This window comes from Scyliorhinus canicula, chromosome 3 (assembly GCF_902713615.1).
Source record: "Scyliorhinus canicula chromosome 3, sScyCan1.1, whole genome shotgun sequence".
Classification (NCBI taxonomy): Eukaryota; Metazoa; Chordata; class Chondrichthyes; order Carcharhiniformes; family Scyliorhinidae; genus Scyliorhinus; species Scyliorhinus canicula.
Genome location: NC_052148.1, coordinates 64719196 through 64740730, shown reverse-complemented (window position 1 = coordinate 64740730; position 21535 = coordinate 64719196). Strand labels below are relative to the sequence as shown.

Sequence of the window (21535 nt, the reverse complement as noted above, 5' to 3'; positions counted from 1 at the left end):
TTGAATTTACAAAGGCATAACATCTTTGCCGAATATACCTTTTCTTGGTATCTCCTATGCTTCGACACCAGAGCTGCCTGTGTGTGTGCCAAAACTGAGGCACAAAATGACAAAATGAGGCAGTTCAGAATGGCCTACATGAGTAAAAACACCCTTGACAGCATTTTGTCAGTCAAAATACAAATTAGGACACCAAAGACACAACACAAATGAAGTCAGAACAGTAAGTAAATGTAACACCATCAGTTAATGTAGAACAGAAGCAACCTTTCTCCAAACAACATATACTATACAATGATCCTTGTGACCCCACATGTGATGTGTGTGTTTTCTTAATTCTCTTTTAGATGCCAAAGAGTGGTGCTCCTCCTTCACTGCCAGTTGTGCTGGAGACAGGCTGCTGACCATTATCCCCCTTTGTTTTAGATGACTAACAGGTGTATTCTGGTCACCTGAGCCCATGAGGCACTGTGGCAGGATCCTCATTTGTCACCATGGCACTCTGAGGCATTTGTGTCATGGCAGAGGGGGAGTAGAAGAGGTTATCCCGGCAGGAGTGCCCTGAAAGTTGTCCCGCACGCGACCTCCGCCGCTGATTGGGACAACAGTTGCTCACACACTGTCCTGATGTCCATTTGGCCTTCCTGAGAGAACCAGGATCTGGCTGCGACTTCAGGCACCTCGTCATCCCCTTGCCTTGGCCCTGCACACCTCAGCTCTTAAACAAGGTAATAGAATGCAGCTCAAATGGCATACCAAATATCCCATCAGCCAGACACTGAGTTTGGCCTTCCATGACAGTTGTAAACTCAATAGAGGAAGCCACACATTTTGAAGAACGAGTAATCACAGTGCTCATGGCCTCGATGGACTCCACCACTGCATGTGCCAGTTCACACAAAGACTCTTGATGTTCAGACATATCTCATGGGCGGAATTCTCCGCTCCCGGGAAAAGTCGGGAAGGCTGTTGTGAACTCGGCCGAGTTTCACGACGACCTCGGAGGCCGCTCCTCTCACCGTATTCACCCCCACCCGGGGGGCTAGGAGTGGCGCTCCGTTATTCTCAGTGGCCGGGCCTTGACGCTTGGCGCGCCGAGAATGACGCGACGGCGGCGCCTATGTGACGGCTGCGTCACGACGGCCGACGGCTCAAACCCGCGCATGCGCGGTGGCCGTCTTCCCCTCCGCTGCCCCGCAAGACGTGGCGGGTTGATCTTGCGGGGCAGCGGAGGGGAAAGACTGCGTCCCATTGAGACGCCGGCCCGACGATCGGTGGGCACCGATCGCGGGACAGTCCCTTCCCGAGCACGGCCGTGGTGCTCACTCCCTTCTCCGCCCCCACAAGCCACAAACGGGCCATTGGCGCCAGGTGTGGTTGCCGCCGTCGTGAAACGGTCGCGAACGGCAGGCCGCTCGGCCCATCCGGGTCGGAAAATCAGCGAGCGGCGATTCTTCCGAGCGGGGGGTGGGAGAATCGCGGGGGGCGCCAGGGGGGCGTGAAATGAGTCGCCCGGCCCTCCCGCGATTCTCCCAACCGGCATGGGGAGCGGAGAATCGCGCCCCATATCCCTCGCACTGTATGTCCTGCATCTGCCACCTGATAGATGAGTTCAGAGGCTCATCATCAACCTGGCGATCAGCATGTAAGTCACCTCCAATATTCCTCTGACCACCACATGCCTGTACAATCTTATTTTCCGACAGCTGGTCCTGTGACTGTGATGTTCTCACACCAGTGTACGTAGACCTTGCTAGAAACTCACACATACTGTCAGAAGTGCATGTATCTGCGCAAGTGCTAGATGCTGTGCAAAGAAGTGACAGTGGCATTCTATGAGACTCCCTCCTCTTCCTCCTCAGAGGTTAACATTGGACCCTTTGGGCTGGTGTCTGCAGTTGCCGAAGTTTCACATACGGGGGCAGCAACAAGGATTACGAAGGGCACCATCATCATTTGTGATGCCCCACCCCCCACCTCCTTTCAGAATATGTTGATGCACTTTAATGCATGCCGAATAATTTTGAATTCAGACTCTGTGGGTGTCAGTGTTATATGGATGGCACAGTAGCACAATGGTTACCACTGTTGCTTCACAGTGCCAGGGACCCAGGTTCGATTCCGGGCTTGAGTCACTATCTGTGCGGAGTCTGCACATTCTCTCCATGTCTGCGTAGGTTTCCTCCCGCAAGTCCTGAAAGACGTGCTTGTTAGGTGAGTTGGACAATGTGAATTTTCCCTCTGTTTACCCGAACAGGCGCCGGAATGTGGCTACTAGGGGTTTTTCACAGTAACTTCATTGTAGTGTTAATGTAAGCCTACCTGTGACGCTTTTAAAGATTATTATTAAATATTATTATCATAAGGTTGTGAAAGCAATTGTACCTCCCATATTGCCATATTGATATCCCTCACAAAATGAATACCAGAGATTATTCTCATCTGTCTTGGAAACATAGTTAAAATGAAATGCAATATTTCTGGGGGTTTATTATTCACAACACTTTTGACGAAAACATTTTGATTTGTTACTGTGTATAATATCAAAGTCTAGTTATTTTTAGGAAAATAATGTCCATTACATTTGTAAAATTATAGTACGTAATGTACTTGAACTTCGCGGATCTTTCTTTTTCACCGATGGCGCACCCTTTCAGTGGGCTTCCCAGCGGCGAAGAGTGCATTCAATAACAAACCCGAATGATAATGGCGGGACCAGCAGAGCCCACTGCCGGCCAAAGGCGGGCCCCCCCATTTTTCCCGGGTTGTGCAGAAAATCCAGCCCAAAGGGTACACTATCTTCAATATACCCAGTGTATGTGCAACATTGAAAACATTTATATTTGTCCCTTTTAAGATGTGAAAACTCAAATGGCATTTCCTTATATTTTTAGTGATGTATGTGAACATTACTTATTAACTTAGAATATATGTATGGGGCGAAATTCTCCGCTCCCGGGAAAAATCAGGAAGGCCGTCGTGAACTCGGCCGAGTTTCACGACGGCCTCGGAGGCCGCTCCTCTCACCTTATTCACCCCCACCCGGGGGGGCTAGGAGTGGCGCTCCGTTATTCTCGGCCGCCGGGCCTTGACGCTTGCGTCAAGGCGGCACGCCGAGAATGACGCGACGGCAGCGCCTAAGTGACGTCAGCCACGCATGCGCAGATTGGCCGGCTCCAACCCGCGCATGCGCGGCTGACGTCACGACGGCTGATGGCTCAAACCCGCGCATGCGCGGTTGCCGTCTACCCCTCCGCTGCCCCACAAGACGTGGCGGCTTGATCTTGCGGGGCGGCGGAGGGGAAAGAGTGCGTCCCTTTGAGACGCCGGCCCGATGATCGGTGGGCACCGATCGCGGGCCAGTCCCCTCCTGAGCACGGCCGTGGTGCTCACTCCCCTCTCCGCCCCCCACAAGCTTCAAACGGGCCTTTGGCGCCCATGTTCACAACGGCAGCGACCAGGTGTGGTTGCCGCCGTCGTGAAACGGTCGCGAATAGCTGGTTGCTCGGCCCATCCGGGTCGGAGACTTGCCGGTCGCCGTGAAAAATGGCGAGCGGCGATTCTTCCGAGCGGGGGGTGGGAGAATCGCGTGGGGGGCCAGGGGGGCGTGAAATGAGTCGCCCAGCCCTCCCGCGATTCTCCCACCCGGCGTGGGGAGCGGAGAATCGCGCCCATGAAGTTTTGTTAATTTACGGATAATACAAAACATATTGAATGTACTCTTTTGTGCTTTGCTTCTCTTTCTTTGTTATATTTTTGTATATACCAGTAATTTAAATTAGTGCTTTTTGTGCAGGGCGCATTGAAATTTGCTAATTATTGCTAACTGTGTTCCATAATCATAACATTTGTTTTGATCACTATTTGCTTCTGAATTTGCTTATTAATGTTTAATCCTTCCAGAGTGATGATATTTCAAGGGTGAGTAAAGTTGCAAAAATAGTGGAACGAATGGTGAACCAGAATTCCTTTGACGACATTCTACAAGGTAATCTAAAAATGTAAACTTTAAAAAGATTCAAATTCAGGATAAAACATTGCTACTTTTAATCCTAAAAAATGTTTTTATTTAAAGGGGATTTATTGGAGATTTTATAGAGGTGTACAGCATTGAGACAGGTTTGGATTAAGTAGGCAAGGAAAAGCTGTTCCAATTAGCTGATCGTGCAAGGACTTGGAGACACAGGTTTAAGGTTTTGGTAAGAGAGGCGGGGGTGCGGTGGGGGTGTGGAGAAGAGGTAGAGAAATGCGATGAAAACCTTTTTTTAATGCAGCGATGGCAATGACCTGGAACTTGCTGCCCACAAGAATTATGGAACAGAAACGAAATCTTGTGAGAGTTAGGATGACGAGAGTCTCGCCGGTGAGATCTAGTTTCCTCATTTTTCCTGCCCCTCACTGGTGGTGTTACGAGGTGTGGGTGGGAACCTCATTTAAATGGATATTAATAAATTTTAATATTGATAACGGGCCTCCCCACCACATGACCCCCTTTCACTGAAGAATGAGATACAGTCTAGGGGGAATGGCTGGGGTTGTTCCCCCCCGTCCCCCTCCCCCATGGGAGATAAACATGGAGATGTCTGGCAGTGCCAGGCACTGGCACAGGCTGGCAGTGTCAATCTGGCAAAGCCAGCCTGTGCCATTGGGAGGGCCTCCTGTTGTATGGGGGGGGTCGATACCTTTGAAAGGGGGGGAATGCCAGTGAAGTGAGGTATGGTGGAAACTTGATAGTCAGAGGAGGAAATGTGGTAGTGAGGGCATGGGGGTGGGAAGAACTTGCCAGTAAGGAGGAGAGTGTTGCAATACTGCTGTGGTGATGGAGGGAAAGGGAAGAGATCCCACAATGCCCCATGAGGAGGGGTGGGATAGGGGCTAGCAGCGTCTCTGATACTATTGTAGGGTGGGGGAGGGGGTCGGTTTTGTCTATTGGGATGGAGGAAGTATATTGGCAGCGCTGTACGGGGTGCCCTTTAAAGATGGCATCCGAATCTCTGTGGAGCCAAACTTGCCAGCCTGGCCCACCAGATTGACAGCATAAACCACGCATCCATATTTAGTTTTGGCAGAGTGGCTGATATCTGAAAACTCGGCACTACATCTGGAGAGATAGTCAGAGACTGAAACTCTGACAAATTAGGGGAAAATTCTGCTCAATGACTTTGAAAGGAAATTGGATGGAATTTAGGGGCCCATAGTGAAAGCTAAGTGGAATGCAACTAACTAGATTGCTTTGCAGAGAACCTGCATGGACATTATGGGCCAAATAGCCTCCATCTTTTTAGATTTAACAACTTTTTAAATTAATTTCCTATTTTATATCCTGAAATTTAATGGTTGACAATCAGTGTAGTTATCAGTAATTATGCAGAAATTTACATACTTCAAATGTAAAGGCTGATTTCTCATTCCACTGCTGTGAGAGCTGAGGTGTATATACTGTTTTTAGGAACTTGTGCGAACCCTGCCATATACTGTCCTAAGTGCACCCATGCAGGGGCAGACTTGGTCATTGGGGCAGGGGGAAACATTTGGTGTCTGACTGAGATAAGGGATAAGAAATCGGAGCATTTTGAGTATTCCCATGTGCCTTTTCTCCATTTTCCCACCATGGCTCATCTATAGGTTCCCACTGGTCAAGAGCGGAACAGCAGCTTTAGTGCTCAGTGAGGCACTGAATGGCCAAGGCAAGGCTTTCTTTATTTTGTTTAAAGTGTGAGTGTGCCTGCCATTGTTGAGGGCAGAGGTGAACTTGTATTTGGTTGCCTATTGCATCTATGTGCCATGCTGTTGGCCACTCTTTCCATAGTTAAACATCAGCACAAATGCCTGACCTTTTCTAATTATTATTACTGTTTTTCAATTAAGGAGCAATTTAGCGTAGCCAATCCGCCTACCCTGCACATCTTTGGGTTGTGGGGGTGAGACCCACACAGACACAGGGAGAATGTGCAAACTCCACACAGACAGTGACCCGAGATCGAACCTGGGTCCTCTGCACTGTGAAGCAGCAGTGCTAACCACTGTGCCACCATGCCGGACCCCAGGTTTTTAAAAGATGGCAGCTCATTCTTATATATATTTCATTCACATTACCATCATAAGCTATCTTAGAATTTTGGGGGAGTGAAACTTGTCCAAACCAGCAATTTGGCTTATTGTAAACTGGCTGTCTGTTATACACTGTGCCAGTTTTTCTTTTACATTAACTTGGAAAATATTGCCAAGGCTTTTAATTCTAAACCAAATGAAAGTGTTGTATGAGGAACGTTTGAGGACTCTGGGTCAGTACTCGTTGGAGTTTAGAAGCATGAGGGGGGATCTTATTGAAACTTACAGGATACTGTGAGGCCTGGAGAGAGTGGACGTGGAGAGGATGTTCCCATTTATAGGAAAAACTAGAACCAGAGGACACAATCTCAGACCAAAAACACGATCCTTCAAAAAAAAGATGAGGAGGAATTTCTTCAGCCAGAGGGTGGTGAATCTGTGGAACACTTTGCCACAGAAGGCTGTGGAGGCCAAATCACTGAGTGTTTTTAAGAAAGAGATAGATAGGTTCTTGATTAATAAGGGGATCAGGGATATTATGGGATTATGGGGAGAAAGCAGGAGAATGGGGATGAGAAAAATGAATACCCGTATATACTCGCGTATCATGCGATCTCGCGTATCATGCGACCCCTAAATTTTCGTCTCCAAAACATGATTTTATGCTATATCTCATGTATCATGCAAGTCACTTTTTTGGAAATTAATGCCCAAACTAAAACTTCCAAATGGTATCATTGTCTGTGGATTCTGCAGAGTGGATTCTGTTGTGAAAGCTGTTCGAAAGCGAATCGAACAGCTTTCCAGCTGGCTTGACTAGCGTCGTTCAGCCACTTGACGTATCCATTCATAAAAACAGCAAGTAAAACACCCGCGAATTTTGTATCGGAAAAAGACGGCCATGTATTGAATAAACTACCCATATGATCAGGAAGACAACCTGAACAAAGAACCAATAGTCGTTAATGATTTGGATACTACTCTGCAGATTTTGACCACAGCATTCTGATGGGAAGATGTTCAGCCACTTGACGTATCCATTCATAAAAACAGCAAGTAAAACACCCGCGAATTTTGTATCTCGTGTATCATGCAACCCCCCAAATTTAGGTTACAATTTAGGTCTTCAAAAGTCGCATGATAAGCGAGTATATACGGTAAGTGGTGGAGCAGACTCGATGGGCTGAGTGGCCTAATTCTGCTCCTATGTCTTATGGTCTTATGGAGAGAACAAATCTCGTAAATAGGTTGAACTATTGATCAGTGAACTTCAGTGGGAAGTAGGTTGAATGCAGTGATACATTGACTACAAGTTCATAATGAGCCCATTTCACATTTCTGGCAGATACAACTTTATCCCCAACAAGAAGTGATATCGCTACTCAAGAAATAAAAACAAGGATATATTTTCAGGGCTCAGTTTTTATCTGTTCTATTTCAGTTGACTGGACTTGAATTTTTCATGCACAAATAATAATTCTGAAAATTATTATGACAAACTATTATCTTTGCTGCATTATTTAAATACATTATTAATTGAATTCAATGTTACTTTTATTTATGTAGACTTCAAGTATTTTGAGGATCCCTCTGATGAATTCAGGGATCAAGAAGGCACTGTCTTACCTCTGTGGAAATACCTTTATGAGAAAGCTAAGAGATTGTCAGTTACTGGCATGTGCTGGTGAGTATTAAAAATATAGAATGGGATGCAAGTTTAACAAGTGGCAGTGAAAGAAAAAAAAATTAAGAAAAAATATAATTCAGAAAAAAAAGAATAGAGGGACATGAGGAAACAATTTTCATCTAGAGGGTGCTGGATGTCTGTTTGAATTGATAGTTGGGGCTGAAATGCTGAACTCATTTGAAAGGTACCTGAATCTACAATCAAGTCTAAAACCTCCAAGGCTATGGACCAGTTGATGGAAAGTGGGCTAAAATGAGCAGCTAGTTTTGAGGTGGGGGATGGGGGAACGTAACATTGTGTGAGCAGGATTCCGCCCACCCTAACACAAATGCGATTTTATAGTGTGGCAGGGTCTTAGACGGGAAGCCTGCCCATGCTCCTAATAAGGGTTTTAAATGGTCACTGAAGGCCCTTTTTTACCCACCCTTAATTTTTAGGTCTGCAGGCACTTGATGACAGTGTGGGAAACTGAACAAGGTTTCACACCCGATCATAGTTGAGAAGGTCACCCCAATAGGAAAGCCCCTTCAGACTTGGGAGTGCCCTCCTCTCAGGGACCTGGAATCTCTGCTCCCTTCCCCACCACCACAGCCTTACCCCTGACACCAAGATAACGCCCCCCCACCCCCACCCCCACCCCCGATCCTACAGGGCAGCCTTTAACCTCTCTCCCCCAGGGCCGTTTTACCTGAAGTGTGGTCCTGGAACTTCGTTTCAGGTACAATACTGGAGTACCTCTGTTGGCCACTACAGCGCTGTGCCTGGAGAGTTGATGGCCAATCTGATTGGCTGATAGCTCTTCAAGCCAGAACTTCCATCTAAAGATGACATCTTTAACAATATTATACTGATTCAGTGTTGCCTGTGCTGTCAGCCAAAGTTAAGTGCTCAAGTTCAGGAATGGGACTTGAAACCACATTCTTCTTCAGAGGGTTTAGACAGAAGGATAAAAAAGAAGGGGAAAGTCACTATATTGGTTAAAGAAACAATCAGAACTATGGGGAGGTATGGTGTTCTCGTAGAACATGAAATTAAGCTGAACTCGGGAACAATAAAGGGCAATCACAATCCTGGGAGAATACTATAAACCCTGAAAATGTGAGAGGGAGATAAAATACCAAATATATACTCAGATTGAGAGATAATACAGAGCAGAAGTCAGGGATTTCAACTACCCAAATATTAATTGGGATAAAATAAGTATAAAAGTATAATTCCTCATCAGGAAACTGTAATAAACATAGGTGATTTTTTTTTAACATATATACAAGTTAAACTTTACATAACATCTCACTCTCAGTGTTCACCCTACTGGGAGGATAGGTCTCACCAGATAAAAGCAAATTACTGCGAATGCTGGCAACTGAAACCAAAAGAGAAAATGCTGGAAAATCTCAGCAGGCCTGGCAGCAGAGGAGAGAAAAGAGCTAACATTTCGAATCTAGACAAACCTTTATCAAAGCTAAAAGACATAGAAAGTGGGAAATATTTATACTGTGGGGTGAGAGAATGAAAGATGAGTCATAGCCATAGAAACCAAGGGAAAAGAGTGCAAATGGCAGTCCCCAGAGAGAATAAAAGGTGTGAAAGGCCGTACAGCAGAGAAACTAAGATCAGAGGGTAAACTGACAGATGTAGATGTGGAGGAAGGGGGGGGGGGGGGGGGGGTGGGTGGCATGAGTGGGAGAGAGGGGAAGGGAGAAGCAAAGGGGAGAAAAGGTAAGGAAAGGGAAAGATAAGATGGGTGGGGAAAATATATTAAATATATATAAAGAAAGACAAAACAGAAATTAATAGTAAAATACCGTTAAAATGGAATGAAAACAAAGGGGTCGACTAATCATCTGAAGTTGTTGAATTCGGTATACTTCACCGGAAGATGAGATGCTGTTCCTCCAGTTTGCGTTGAACTTCACTGGAACTTTGCAGCAGACCAAGGACAGAAATGTGGGAGCAGGGCCTTGTGTTAAAATGACATGCAACAGGAAGGTCAGGGTCCTGAATGCGCACAGACCGAAGGTGCTCAGCAAAGTGATGACCCAATCTGCGTTTGGTCTCTCCAACATAGAGGAGGCCACATTGGGAGCAGCGAATGCAATTGACAGCGGTGCAAGTGAAACGCTGCTTAAGCTGGAATGAATGTTTTGGGCCTGGGACGTTAAGCATGCAAGAAGTAAAAGGGCAGGTGTTACACCTTCTGCGATTGCATGGGAAGATCCCATGGCTGATGGGAGAGGTGTTGGGTATGGTAGAGGAGTGGACTAGATTATCTCGGAGGGAACTGTCCCTGCAGAATGCTGACAGAGGGAGTGAAGGGAGGATGTGTTGGGTGGTGGCATCACGCTGCAGTTGGCGAAAATGGCGGAGGATTATGCTTTTCACACGGATGGTTGTGGGGTGAATTGTGAGAACGAGGGGGACTCTGTCTTTGTTCTGGGAAGGAGGGGAGGAGGCGAGGCTAGTGGTGCGGGAGATGGACCGCAAGCTGTGAGGGCCCTGTCAACAAGTGTAGGTGGGAAATCACAGTTGAGGAAGCAGGAACACATTTTCGAAGCACCACTTTGGAAAGTGGCATCATTGGAACAAATGCGACGGAGGCGAAGGAGCTGAGGGAAACGGATGGAGTCCTTACAGGTTATAGGGTGTGAAGAGATGTAGTCCAACTTGCTGTGGGAGTCAGTGGGCTTGTAATGGATATTAGTAGATAGTCTATTGCCAGAAATGGAGACCGAAAAGTCAAGGAAGAGAAGTATCTGGGATGGACCAGGTGAAAGTGATGGAGGAGTGGAAGCTGGAAGCGAAGTTGATGAATTTTTCCAGGTCTGGATGAAAGCATGAAGCAGCACCAAAATAGTCATCGATGTACCGATAAAGGAGTTGTGGGAGGGCTCATCAGGCCCTGACCTGGGCCTGCTTTTATCCTATGATTTAATGAGCCAAAGGTGGTGGGTCTCTGCCCCCTACCTGGGGAGCTCTTATTCAATGAGCCCCATTGAGAGATCAGTAATTGTTTTTTCATGATTCTCATGGGGTTATAACAAAAAGGTACAGAGGGTGCAGAATTCCAAAAATGTACTCTGGAGTACATTTTCAGGCAGCACATAGCAAATCCAAGAGAGAAGGGTCAGCTTTGGTTTTAACTTCAGAAAATGAATGTGGATAGGTGGAAAGGGTATCAGTGGGAGAATATTTTTAGTGGTCATGATCCTAATTCAGTTAGATGTAGAATAGTTATGGAAATGATGGAGGTAATCCAAGAGTTGAAGTTTTAAATTTTACTGTGCTGAGATGTGATTTGCCAGAAATGGACTATAAACAGTGACTTGAAGGTAAATCAGTATCTGAGCAGAAGGGAATGTTTAGCAAAAAGGAGCAAAAGAGGGTTAAGAACAAGCTTGTTTCCACAAAAAATGTTGGGACTCACAAATCCAACCACCCGTCTCGATTACAAAGTGCATACAGAGTAGGATAAGGCAAAAAAGAAAAGATGCGTTAAACGCCAAGAGCAGAATTGCAGTATTGCAGACAAATATAGAAAAATATAGAAAAATTGCAGAAAAATATAGAAAGTTTAGGGATGAAATTAAGAAAATGAAGTTTTAGAACATAGAACAGTACAGCACAGAACAGGCCCTTCGGCCCTCAATGTTGTGCCGAGCCATGATCACTCTACTCAAACCCACGTATCCACCCTATACCCGTAACCCAACAACCCCCCCCTAACCTTACTTTTATTAGGACACTACGGGCAATTTAGCATGTCCAATCCACCTAACCCGCACATCTTTGGACTGTGGGAGGAAACCGGAGCACCCAGAGGAAACCCACACACACAGGGGGAGGACGTGCAGACTCCACACAGACAGTGACCCAGCCGGGAATCGAACCTGGGACCCTGGAGCTGTGAAGCGTTTATGCTAACCACCATGCTACCCTGCTGCCCCTGAACTTTGTTTTGAAAACAAAGAGAGGGTATTGAAAAACATAGGCAAGTAAAATCAAGGAAAGCCCAAAGATATTTTAGAGTACATGAAGAGCAAGAAGGAAGTTAAAGCGAGAGTAAGACCAATTAGAACTCAAATGGTAATCCAGTCATGGCTTTCAAGCCAACTACCCTCTATGCCTGATTAGTTTTGAACTAGATATACTAGTCAACCTGACTGTACATGGCATCCATGCCGTCCTTTATGCAGTGATGAATCGCTGTTTGAGAGATGCCACATGGATCTCCAGACGAATCCTGGAACGAATCACAGGTGAAAGGCTGAGTGTCAAATTCACTTTTAAGGTTACAGGCAGTGACCATTACTTCCCACTGGCATCAGCTCTTGCCCCTGCATCTCACACAGCATTGCCAACACGTGTTAATTGTGCACCAATGCAATATTTCTCTGCAGGCCAAGGGCATTAATTCAAATTTCAATTGAGCATATAAAAAGAGACACTTTGCTGAAACGGTAGAGTTAGGAAGTATATACTTGTATTATTTCATTCTGTAAATAAATGTAAGACTGAATAAAGATGGCCTTCAATATGACTGAACATTTGGAAAGACAAAGCTCAATACACGATTGTCAGCATGACTTTATAAACTTGACAAACTTGCTTGAGCTCTTTGAGGATGTAGCTAGTAAGGTGGATAATGAGGAACCTGTGGATGTGGCATATCTAGACTTCCAGAAGGCGTTTGACAAGGTGCCACATAAAAGACTGATCCAGAGGTGAGATCACAGGGAATTAGGGGTAGAATATTAGATTGGATTGAGGATTGGCTGACTGAAAGAAAGCAGAGGGCCGGGACAAATAGGCCCTTCTCTGGCTGATGAACTGTAACTAGCGGGGTGCCGCAGGGGTCAGTCCTCAGTTGTTCACTATCTATGGGTGGGATTTACAAGCTGTTCAAGCCGGCAGGAAGTTCTGGTCCCACGCCGATAGCATGGGTTTCCCAGCGACGAGGGGTGCTACCAACGTGAAATCCCGTTGACAATGGCGGGACCGGTGGATCCTTCTGGTGATCCGTCTCCACTGCTGGAAAACATGCGGCGGGCTGGTTGGTAAATCCAACCCTCTATAAATGATCTGCAAGCAGGGACAGAGTGCAACATAGCAAAATTTGCAGATGATACTAAAATAGGTGGGAAAGCAGGCAGTGAAGAGGAGATATAGATTTTACAGATGGATATAGATAGGCTAGGAGATTGGGCGAAAGTTTCACAGATGGGTTTTAATGAAGATAATGTGAGATTATCCTTTTTAGACAAAAAAAATAGAAAAGCGAATGATCTAAATGGAAAGCAGATTCAAAATGCATCTGGGCAGAGGGATCTTTGATCATGAATTGCAGCAAGTCAGTGTGCAGGTTCAAGATGTAATTAAAAAGGCAATGGAAGGTTAGCGTTTATTGCAAAAAGGGCTGGAATATAAAAGTAGTGAAGTGTTGTTTCAATTGTATAGGGTGTTGGTGAGACCACATCTGGAGTATTGTGTCAAATTTTCCTCCTTATTTGAGGAAGGATGTGGTGGCATTGGAGGCAGTTCAGAGGAGATTCCCAGATTGATTCCAGGGATGAAAGGGTAGATGTATGAGGAGAGATTAAACAGTTTGGGCTTGTACTCGCTGGAGTTCAGAAGAATGAGAGGAGATCTGATTGAGGTATATAAGATACTGAAGGGGATTTATAAAGTAAACGTAGACCAAATGTTCCCCTCTTTATAGGGCCACCTAGACCGAGAGGTCACAGATATAGGTTGAGAGGTGATAGATTTGAAACTGAGATGAGGAGGAACTACTTCTCGCAGAGGGTGGTGAATTTGTGGAGCCCGCTGCCCCCATAGTGTGGTGGAATCTGAGTTATTAAATGGCTTCAAGGAGGATCTAGATCTATAGATAAAAATGGGTTAAAGGGGTATTGGGAACAGGTAGGGAGGTGGATTTGAGACCAGGAAGAGATCAACCATGATCTGATTGAATGGTGGAGCAAGCATGAAGGGCTGAGTTGCCTACTTCTGCTCCTAATTCTGATGTTCCTAAGTAATATCCTCCTTCACCAACTGCTTTTAAATAATAGCCTGGAGAGATGCAGTCTTCATAGAAATTGGTGTTCAGTCATTTAAATGAAGCTGAACCTGTGATGATGCACCTTATGAGTTGGATGGCATGTCCTGCAAACACTAGGCTGCCATATTTTCTCCACATTCAATAGCTTCCTCAGGCTGCTTGCACTCTCCTGGTCACCTCAAAGTTGTTCCACCTGACTGCATTCCCGTCCTTGTGCCACTCTCCTCCTCACTGGAGGAGTCAAAGTCCATAAGCATTAACTCCCATAACCAGTTGAAACCTCCATTGTGATGACCCTCTCAAGAACTTTGCATCGTTTCCAGTTGCTGCTGTGCAACAGGGAGACACTTTCACTAGCAGCGTTTCATTTAGGCCTCACCCTCACAGTTTCTCCAAATATGAAAATGTTGCTTCTTCAAGACACAGCCTGCAACAGATTCACAGTATGGCTAACAGCTCCCTCCACAACAGCTTCTGCTAAGATTTTGCCCCATTTCAGTATACGAGACTGAGCTTTCGTGCATCCTGTGCTGTATTGGTAAAATTGGCAAAAGGTCGGGAAAATAACTGACAATTGCCTGTTTATTGATCTTAATTACCAGTCTGCCACTGATCTGTCAGTCACTGATCCATCTGACTGTCTAAAAAATTGGCGAATGACGAGAAAACATTGGAGAGTCAGCCTGAAGTAGGACCAGGCGAGTGGACAAATGATGGCACATAATACTTTGAGTTCTTATGTGCTATGCTACATAATAATGCAATTCGGGTTCAATTTCATAAATCTAAATTACCAATAAAACTACCGTGCCATGGAGTAGAATATCCATATAATATCCACAGGAGGTGATGAAAAAGAGTTGGAGCAATTGCTCAGTGAAGTACAAGAGGTTGGCTAGGAATGGCATCATTAGCAGAGGCCAGAATGTCTCCACCCTTCATCTACAACTGGAGCAGCTATTTTGCAGCAGAACATAACAAGAGTGGAAATAAAGAAAGAATAAAAAGTAATTGTAATTTTTGTTTGTAATTTTCAGGAATCCAAGATACCATGACCTTTTTGCAATTGCACATGGCTCCTGTAAGTTGAAATTTAAGATGCCTTGTCCTGCATGATGCAGTCAACTTACTTTGTGTGCATTTTGTGTGTATAATACAAATAATTTAAATACAGGTTCTAAGACTATTTGCAAGAAATTTTAATTCAGGCATTCACGGCTATTCTAAACATTCATTTTAACTCTGTTTTGGATCCGAATGCAGAAAAGAGTAAGGATCCAATTTCTACTTGGGCAGGGTTGGAAGTCAAAATCAGTACTGGCTGTGTAAACAACGTTTAATAAATAATGCCCAGTGCAAGTTTAATTTCACAATATTAAAGAGGGTTAGGGTTAGGGCTGGAGAATCAGCCCGGGGAGGTCCTACGGGACTACCCGGTAAAGGAGGACTGGCGGCACGGGCGACAAGGGTCCTGATGCTCAGAGGGCCAGGGAGGCCCTCGTCCTCACCCGCTTCTCGTAGGACGAGAACTTGTCTGTCATCTGACCCCCTCCCCACCCAGTCCCCCTTCCTCCCCAGTCCCAACTTCCTCCCTCAGATCCCCTCCCCCCCTCCAGCCCTCTCCACCCTACTACCACCACCTCCATCTAACTACCCTATTCCACCCTCCCAGGGTCCGTGTAACATTACTACAGGGTGATGGGCCTGTGTCACTGCTGTCAGCGGGTCAATATACAAGGCAGGAGAGTGATGATAACCTGCTGTGAGGTAAGCTCTGATGCTGGTCCTAAATCAGTGCCATAGTCTGACTCCTGTCTTTCTGCTGACAACGTGCGCACACCCATCACCTGCACGTGGTATGCAACGGAGGCCACCAAGGACCTCTGTGCCCAGGGGGGAAGGGCTGAGAGGAGAGGAGGGCAACAGTGGGTGGGATGCAGGCCGGCCCGCTATACGGAATAATGTGGCAGAGGCTTCATTTGCATCAGATATGTAACAGCACCAGGAACCTGTGTTTGATTCCTGGCTTAGGTCACTGTCTGTGCGGAGTCTGCACGTTCTCCCGTGTTTGCGTGTGTTTCCTCCGGATGCTCCGGTTTCCTCCCACGAGTCCCAAAAGTCATGCTTGTTTGGTGAATATGACATTCTGAATTCTCCCTCAGTGTACGTGAACAGGCACCAGAGTGTGGCAACTTGGGAATTTTCACAGTAACTTCATATGAGTGTGAATGCAAGCCTACTTGTGACACTAATAAAAGATTATCATTAGATGTAGAATGTTTTAATTATGCACTAACAAAACCCAAACTGTCCCAAACTAACAATGGTGCCCCCATCCCAACCCCCGGTCCCCCGCCAGTGCCCCAGAGTGAGCTTCAGAGGCCACTGCAGCTTCTGGTCCTGGCGGATCATTTTGTCCGACATGTACAACCTACTTAAGGCAGGTCACCCGGGTGAAGGAGAAGTGGATTCTCACCAATGTGGTGCAGGCCAGTCTCACGATTGGTGACTGCTCTATTCTCGGTCAACCCCATGATTTCCAGGGCCCATTTCTCATAGGGGGTCAGGACTCTGATGTCTGGCACAATGCGGCTCATCTGGTCCCTTTCCTGGCTAGTGAATGCGAGCTTCTCCTCCGGGGACAGAGAGAAAGAATTGTGCACCACACACCTTATGCATCGCTGGGGAAGGGGGGTCTATAGCAGGAGATATGTGTTAGCACCGCTGCTGAGAATAGATGGATTGTGCTGGTGGGTACCATGGTGTGCTGGGGCACAGGCGCGGTATTTTGCTGGGGGAAGGGTGGGGTGGTGTCAGCTGTCAGCCGTCGACCCATGTGGGTAAGGTGCGGGGGTGGCAGGGGGGACCGATTCCAGGGGGCGAGTGTCAACAGACCTGTGAGACCCTGTGAAGGTTATTAGTCTTCTTCCTGCACTGGTCTGAGGTCCTCCTGGTCATGCTTCCAGAACTGATGGCCACTAACACTGCCCTCCAGGCGGCATTGGCAACCCTATGGCTGATCCTGTGATTCCCCTCAGCTGAACAGGGTCCCATCTTGTCTCCACGGCGTCCAGCAGCCTGAAGCGTAGAGCAGCATCCCAAAGCGTAGAGCAGGTCTCCGTAGTCACAAGGCTGTATGCTGACTGGAGTGTGTTCGGAGGGAGCGCTTTATGTGTTGCTCCCCCTTGTTGGCAGGAGCTGCCGGGCGCGGTCAGGGCGCATCCGCTGGCATGATGTTCATTTCCGCCATGAAGCCCATGAGGGATCATTTCTAATTACCGTTGGATACCGGCCATTGTTTCGCCGGGTCAGCGTCGGGAAGCATACGGGAAGCTGTTCCCACTACTGCACTCAGTGTTTCTCCCGTTAGATCGTGCCCATGATGTATTATTCCAAAAACATGTTGACTTTCCTGTGTAACATCTTAATGTAAATAATTCCATAGAAGACGTCCAAGCATCTTTCCAACTATTGAAGTTAGCCAACCTGTAAATGTTGGTGTACATATGTTTGCCTATTGGGAGCATGACATATTATTCTCCAGTCTGCAGTTATTCTCCCTGTTATTATGGAGCTTTGAAAAATTTTGAACGAAGCATCACTACTTTTATTCTTTCTTCCTTGATAATTCAAGGATGCAGCGCATCTAGCGAAGTATCTTGTTGATATTTATCCCAGTTTCAGTGCAAAACATTTATATGTAGTGTGGATCATTAATCGAGGTCTGGTGGGACCTGATTAGACCCACCAGACCTCTGACTTGTCTGTATATAGATTGAAAAAGCCAGCCAGAGTGCTGCACAGGTAGAATGCCTTTGTACACCAGTTAAATAGGATGAAGTGGACACCACGCTGTGTCACCCACCTGACTGTAGGACACCAGGCAGAAGCTCCAATATTTCCTAGTTTGTAAAATGTGCTTTCAATGTGCATTGTAGTCAGTTGAAAATGGTAATATGTTTTCAAAACTGCTAGGAATTTGCTTTTTGGTGCATACTCTTGAGCAGGATTTTGTTTGACACATGCATCCTCTTGGTGCTCCAGAGTACAATCATGGAGGAGGAATTAAGAAAATCCTAAAGCTGCCAAACAGTCTACCCCCATCAGTAATAGTGTGGAAGTACTTGGAATAATCAGAATGTAACAGCTTAAATGTGAAAATAGAAAAGGATAATTAAGATTCACAGGGAAAGGTACTTGACTGGTAGAACCATCATGGTGACACAGGTGGCACAGTGGTTGGCACTGATGCCTCATAGCACCATGGCCCTGTGTTCAATTCTGACCTTGGGTGATATCTGTGTGGAGTCTGCACGTTCTCCTCTTGTCTACATGGGTTTCCTCCAGGTGCTTTGGTTTCATCCCACAGTCCAAAGATGTGTAGGTTAGGTAGATTGGCCATGTTCTCCTAATATGATATATGGTTAGGTGGATTGGCCATTCCAAATTGCCCCCTTAGTGTCCAAAGGTAAGGTGGGGTTACAGGGATAGGGTGGGGGAGTGGGCCGAGGTGGGGTGCTCTTGCGGAGGGTCGGTGTAGACTCAATAGTCTGAATGGCATGGCCTCCTTCTGCACAGTAGGTATTCTATGATTCTTCTATGAAATAAGAAGAGATATGACCTAATGAACTAGACAGAAATGTTAGCAAACAGAACAACAAAACATCAGTGCAGAAACTTCAAATATGAAATGGATAGTATGCAAAAAGGAGATTCCCATGGGAAAAATACCAGGCCCATAACTTTCTGGTTCTGCAGCATCGCATTTACCATGAGGGCCTCATGGTAGCATGGTGGTTAGCATCAATGCTTCACAGCTCCAGGGTCCCAGGTTCAATTCCCAGCTGGGTCACTGTCTGTGTGGAGTCTGCACGTCCTCCCCGTGTGTGCGTGGGTTTCCTCCGGGTGCTCTGGTTTCCTCCCACAGTCCAAAGATGTGCGGGTTAGGTGGATTGGCCATGCTAAATTGCCCGTAGTGTAAGGTTAATGGGGGGATTGTTGGGTTACGGGTATACGGGTTACGTGGGTTTAAGTAGGGTGATCATTGCTCGGCACAACATCGAGGGCCGAAGGGCCTGTTCTGTGCTGTACTGTTCTATGTTCTATGTTCTATTTAGGAGATATCCTCAATAAAGCACTGGGGAATCACTTTGCAGCGTTCCCACGTAAAAGTTTACCTGGCAATTGTCCAGAAGTACTGACTTCTGGGCAATTAAGCTTTGCTGGGAACCATCTGATAGATATGATTTAAATTTCTAACCTTGGATGGTTCTGCCAGTTTTATCCTGATATACTCTGAAAGAGTGAGAGGAAGATAATCACTTTTAACTGCAGAATAACTATTTAAAAACTCATCCTCACACGGGACAACTCCGAGACACATGACCTCCCACCCCCAACCCAACCCGATCCTGCACCCCCACTGCACCACCACTGCACCACCACCACCTTCCTGCAGCTAATACCTTAAAAAAAAGATGTATCCTACCTCTCTGCACCCTAGTTACTCCACACTGAAGCTGCTGGGGGTGCATTTCGCCACATGTGCCTCACCCAGCCTGATTTAGGAAGGTTTTGGCGAGACAGGGACTTCGGAATCCCAACAAAGGTAAATTCGGCGAGAGTGGCAATCTGCCAGAGATTGCCACCTGGAGGAAGTTACGGTCAGGTTTAGCAACGCATAGCGTGCAATAAATAAATAAGCTAAACAAACAAAATAAGGGAGACGAGTATGTTAAAAGTAAGTCTAAAATAAAAAAATGAAAGACACGAAAAAGAGTCTGCTCAGGGTTGACAAGAGTAACCTACCCATATATACTCGCATATCATTCGATCTCGCGTATCATGCACCCCTAAATTTTCATCCCCAAAACATGATTTTATGGTATACCTCATGTATCATGCGAGTCACTTTTTTGGAAATTAATTTTGGAAACTAAAACTTCCAAATGGTATCATTGTGTGTGGTTTCTGCAGAGTGGATTCTGCTGTGAAAGCTGTTCGCGATTCGAACAGCTTTCCAGCTGGCTTTACTAGCGTTGTTCAGCCACTTGCCGTTTCCATTCATAAAAACATGAATTTAGAAATTAAAAATTTCAAAAACACAAGAAGATGATTCAAATTCCCACTATTCCTTTACCGTAGCAATATCTTTACAGACACATTAACTAGTGAAGAGTTACTACTAGTTTGACACAAAGGCTTCTTGCTTGGGACTGTTATAGATGCAAATGATTTCCTTCCGGTGAGTTCCTGGACATTCACTTTAAAAAAGATAAATTTAGAGTACCTAATTCATTTTTTCCAATTAAGGGGCAATCTAGCATGGTCAATCCATCTAGCCTGCACATCTTTGGGTTGTGGGGGTAAAACCACGCAAACACGGGGAGAATGTCCAAACTCCACACGGACAGTGACCCAGAGCCGGGATCGAACCTGGCGCCGTGAGGCAGCAGGGCTAACCCACTGTGCCACCGTGCTGCCCCAGCTGCCCTGGACATTCACTTGATGCTTGTTACCCAACTTATATCTCTCCCCAGAAACAGCACCCTTAAACCCATTGTTTCTTCAAATGCAGAGCAAATAAATGAGTTCCCTTAACTCAGTTTTTCAGCAGCATCTTTGCTAAACTGCTCACTTTACCGAGCCCGGTAACTGATTATTCAATTAACTACTGTCCCAATAGCCTTGTAGTTTTCTTCTGGGAGAGCTTAAGATTCCAGTCTTCTCTCTCTGACACAGACTGAATACTCTCCCTTTTAACTTCTGTTTTTTCTGTGTTTGTGTCACTGAATCACTGTTGCTAGACAACAGTAAAGTTCTTCTACTTCATGTTTTTTTCCCAGAATGACTGAACTTTCAAATGGCCTATGCCTGCTCTTATATCTTATGACTTCATGAAAAAGCTAGTCTCATTAATAATAATCATGAAGCTACTAGATTGTCATAAGAACCCATCTGGCTCACTAATTTCTTTCAGACAAGCAAATCTGCCATATTTTCCCAAACTGGCTTACGTGTGACTCTGACCCACAGCAATCGTCAGACACTCATCCTAGGGTCAAACATTTAAAAAATATATATTTTTAATCAGACAAAAATTTTCATTATACATAAACAACAACAATACAACAACTGACCACTGCCCCCAAATCCCCTCTCCCCCTCACTCCCTATGAGGAAAAAAAGCCAAATCTTAAACAAAATGCAGAGACAAACCCCGCCCCCTCCCTAACAGCTGACAGCAACCAGCTCCCTGAAAATGCCACCTCGAGTAGGACCCTTCCACTGACCCCTCATGCTACACTTATTCTTCTCCAAGTACAAAAATTCCATCAGGTCATCAGGTCTCCCAGCCACACCAAGGCCTCAGGTGGCACTTGGGATCTGCACCCAAGCAGCTCTTCTGGGACATTAAGTGAGGCAAAGGCTAGTACATCTGCCCTTGCCCCGTCTGCAGCACCAGCAAGTCTGAAACTCCAAAAATGGCCATCATTAGGCAGGGCTCCAGTTGAACGCCCAAAATCCCTGGACACTGTATCAAATAAGGAGACCCAGAAACTAGCAAGTTTGGGGGGGGGGGGGGGGGAAGACCAATACATGTGCATGCGATTCGCCAGCTACGTAGATCACTGCTCATACCTATCCTCCAACCCTGGAAAGAGCCCACTCATTCACGCCCTGGTCAGGTGTGCCCTGTTCACCACCTTGAACTGGATTAGGCTTAATCTTGCACACGA

The 21535-nt window shown here is 46.0% G+C and overlaps 1 protein-coding gene across 4 annotated transcripts in view; it reads left to right on the top strand.

Annotated features, from left to right (window-relative positions):
• dnai1.2 (dynein, axonemal, intermediate chain 1, paralog 2) overlaps positions 1 to 21535 on the top strand; it is a 313232-nt gene that overhangs the window by 76525 nt on the left and 215172 nt on the right. For all 4 annotated transcript variants that reach the window (XM_038790653.1, XM_038790652.1, XM_038790651.1 and 1 more), the window contains 3 exons: positions 3904 to 3988; positions 7618 to 7735; positions 14834 to 14877. In XM_038790653.1, the coding sequence (XP_038646581.1) occupies positions 3904 to 3988; positions 7618 to 7735; positions 14834 to 14877 (247 nt within the window). The remainder of the gene's footprint in view (positions 1 to 3903; positions 3989 to 7617; positions 7736 to 14833; positions 14878 to 21535) is intronic.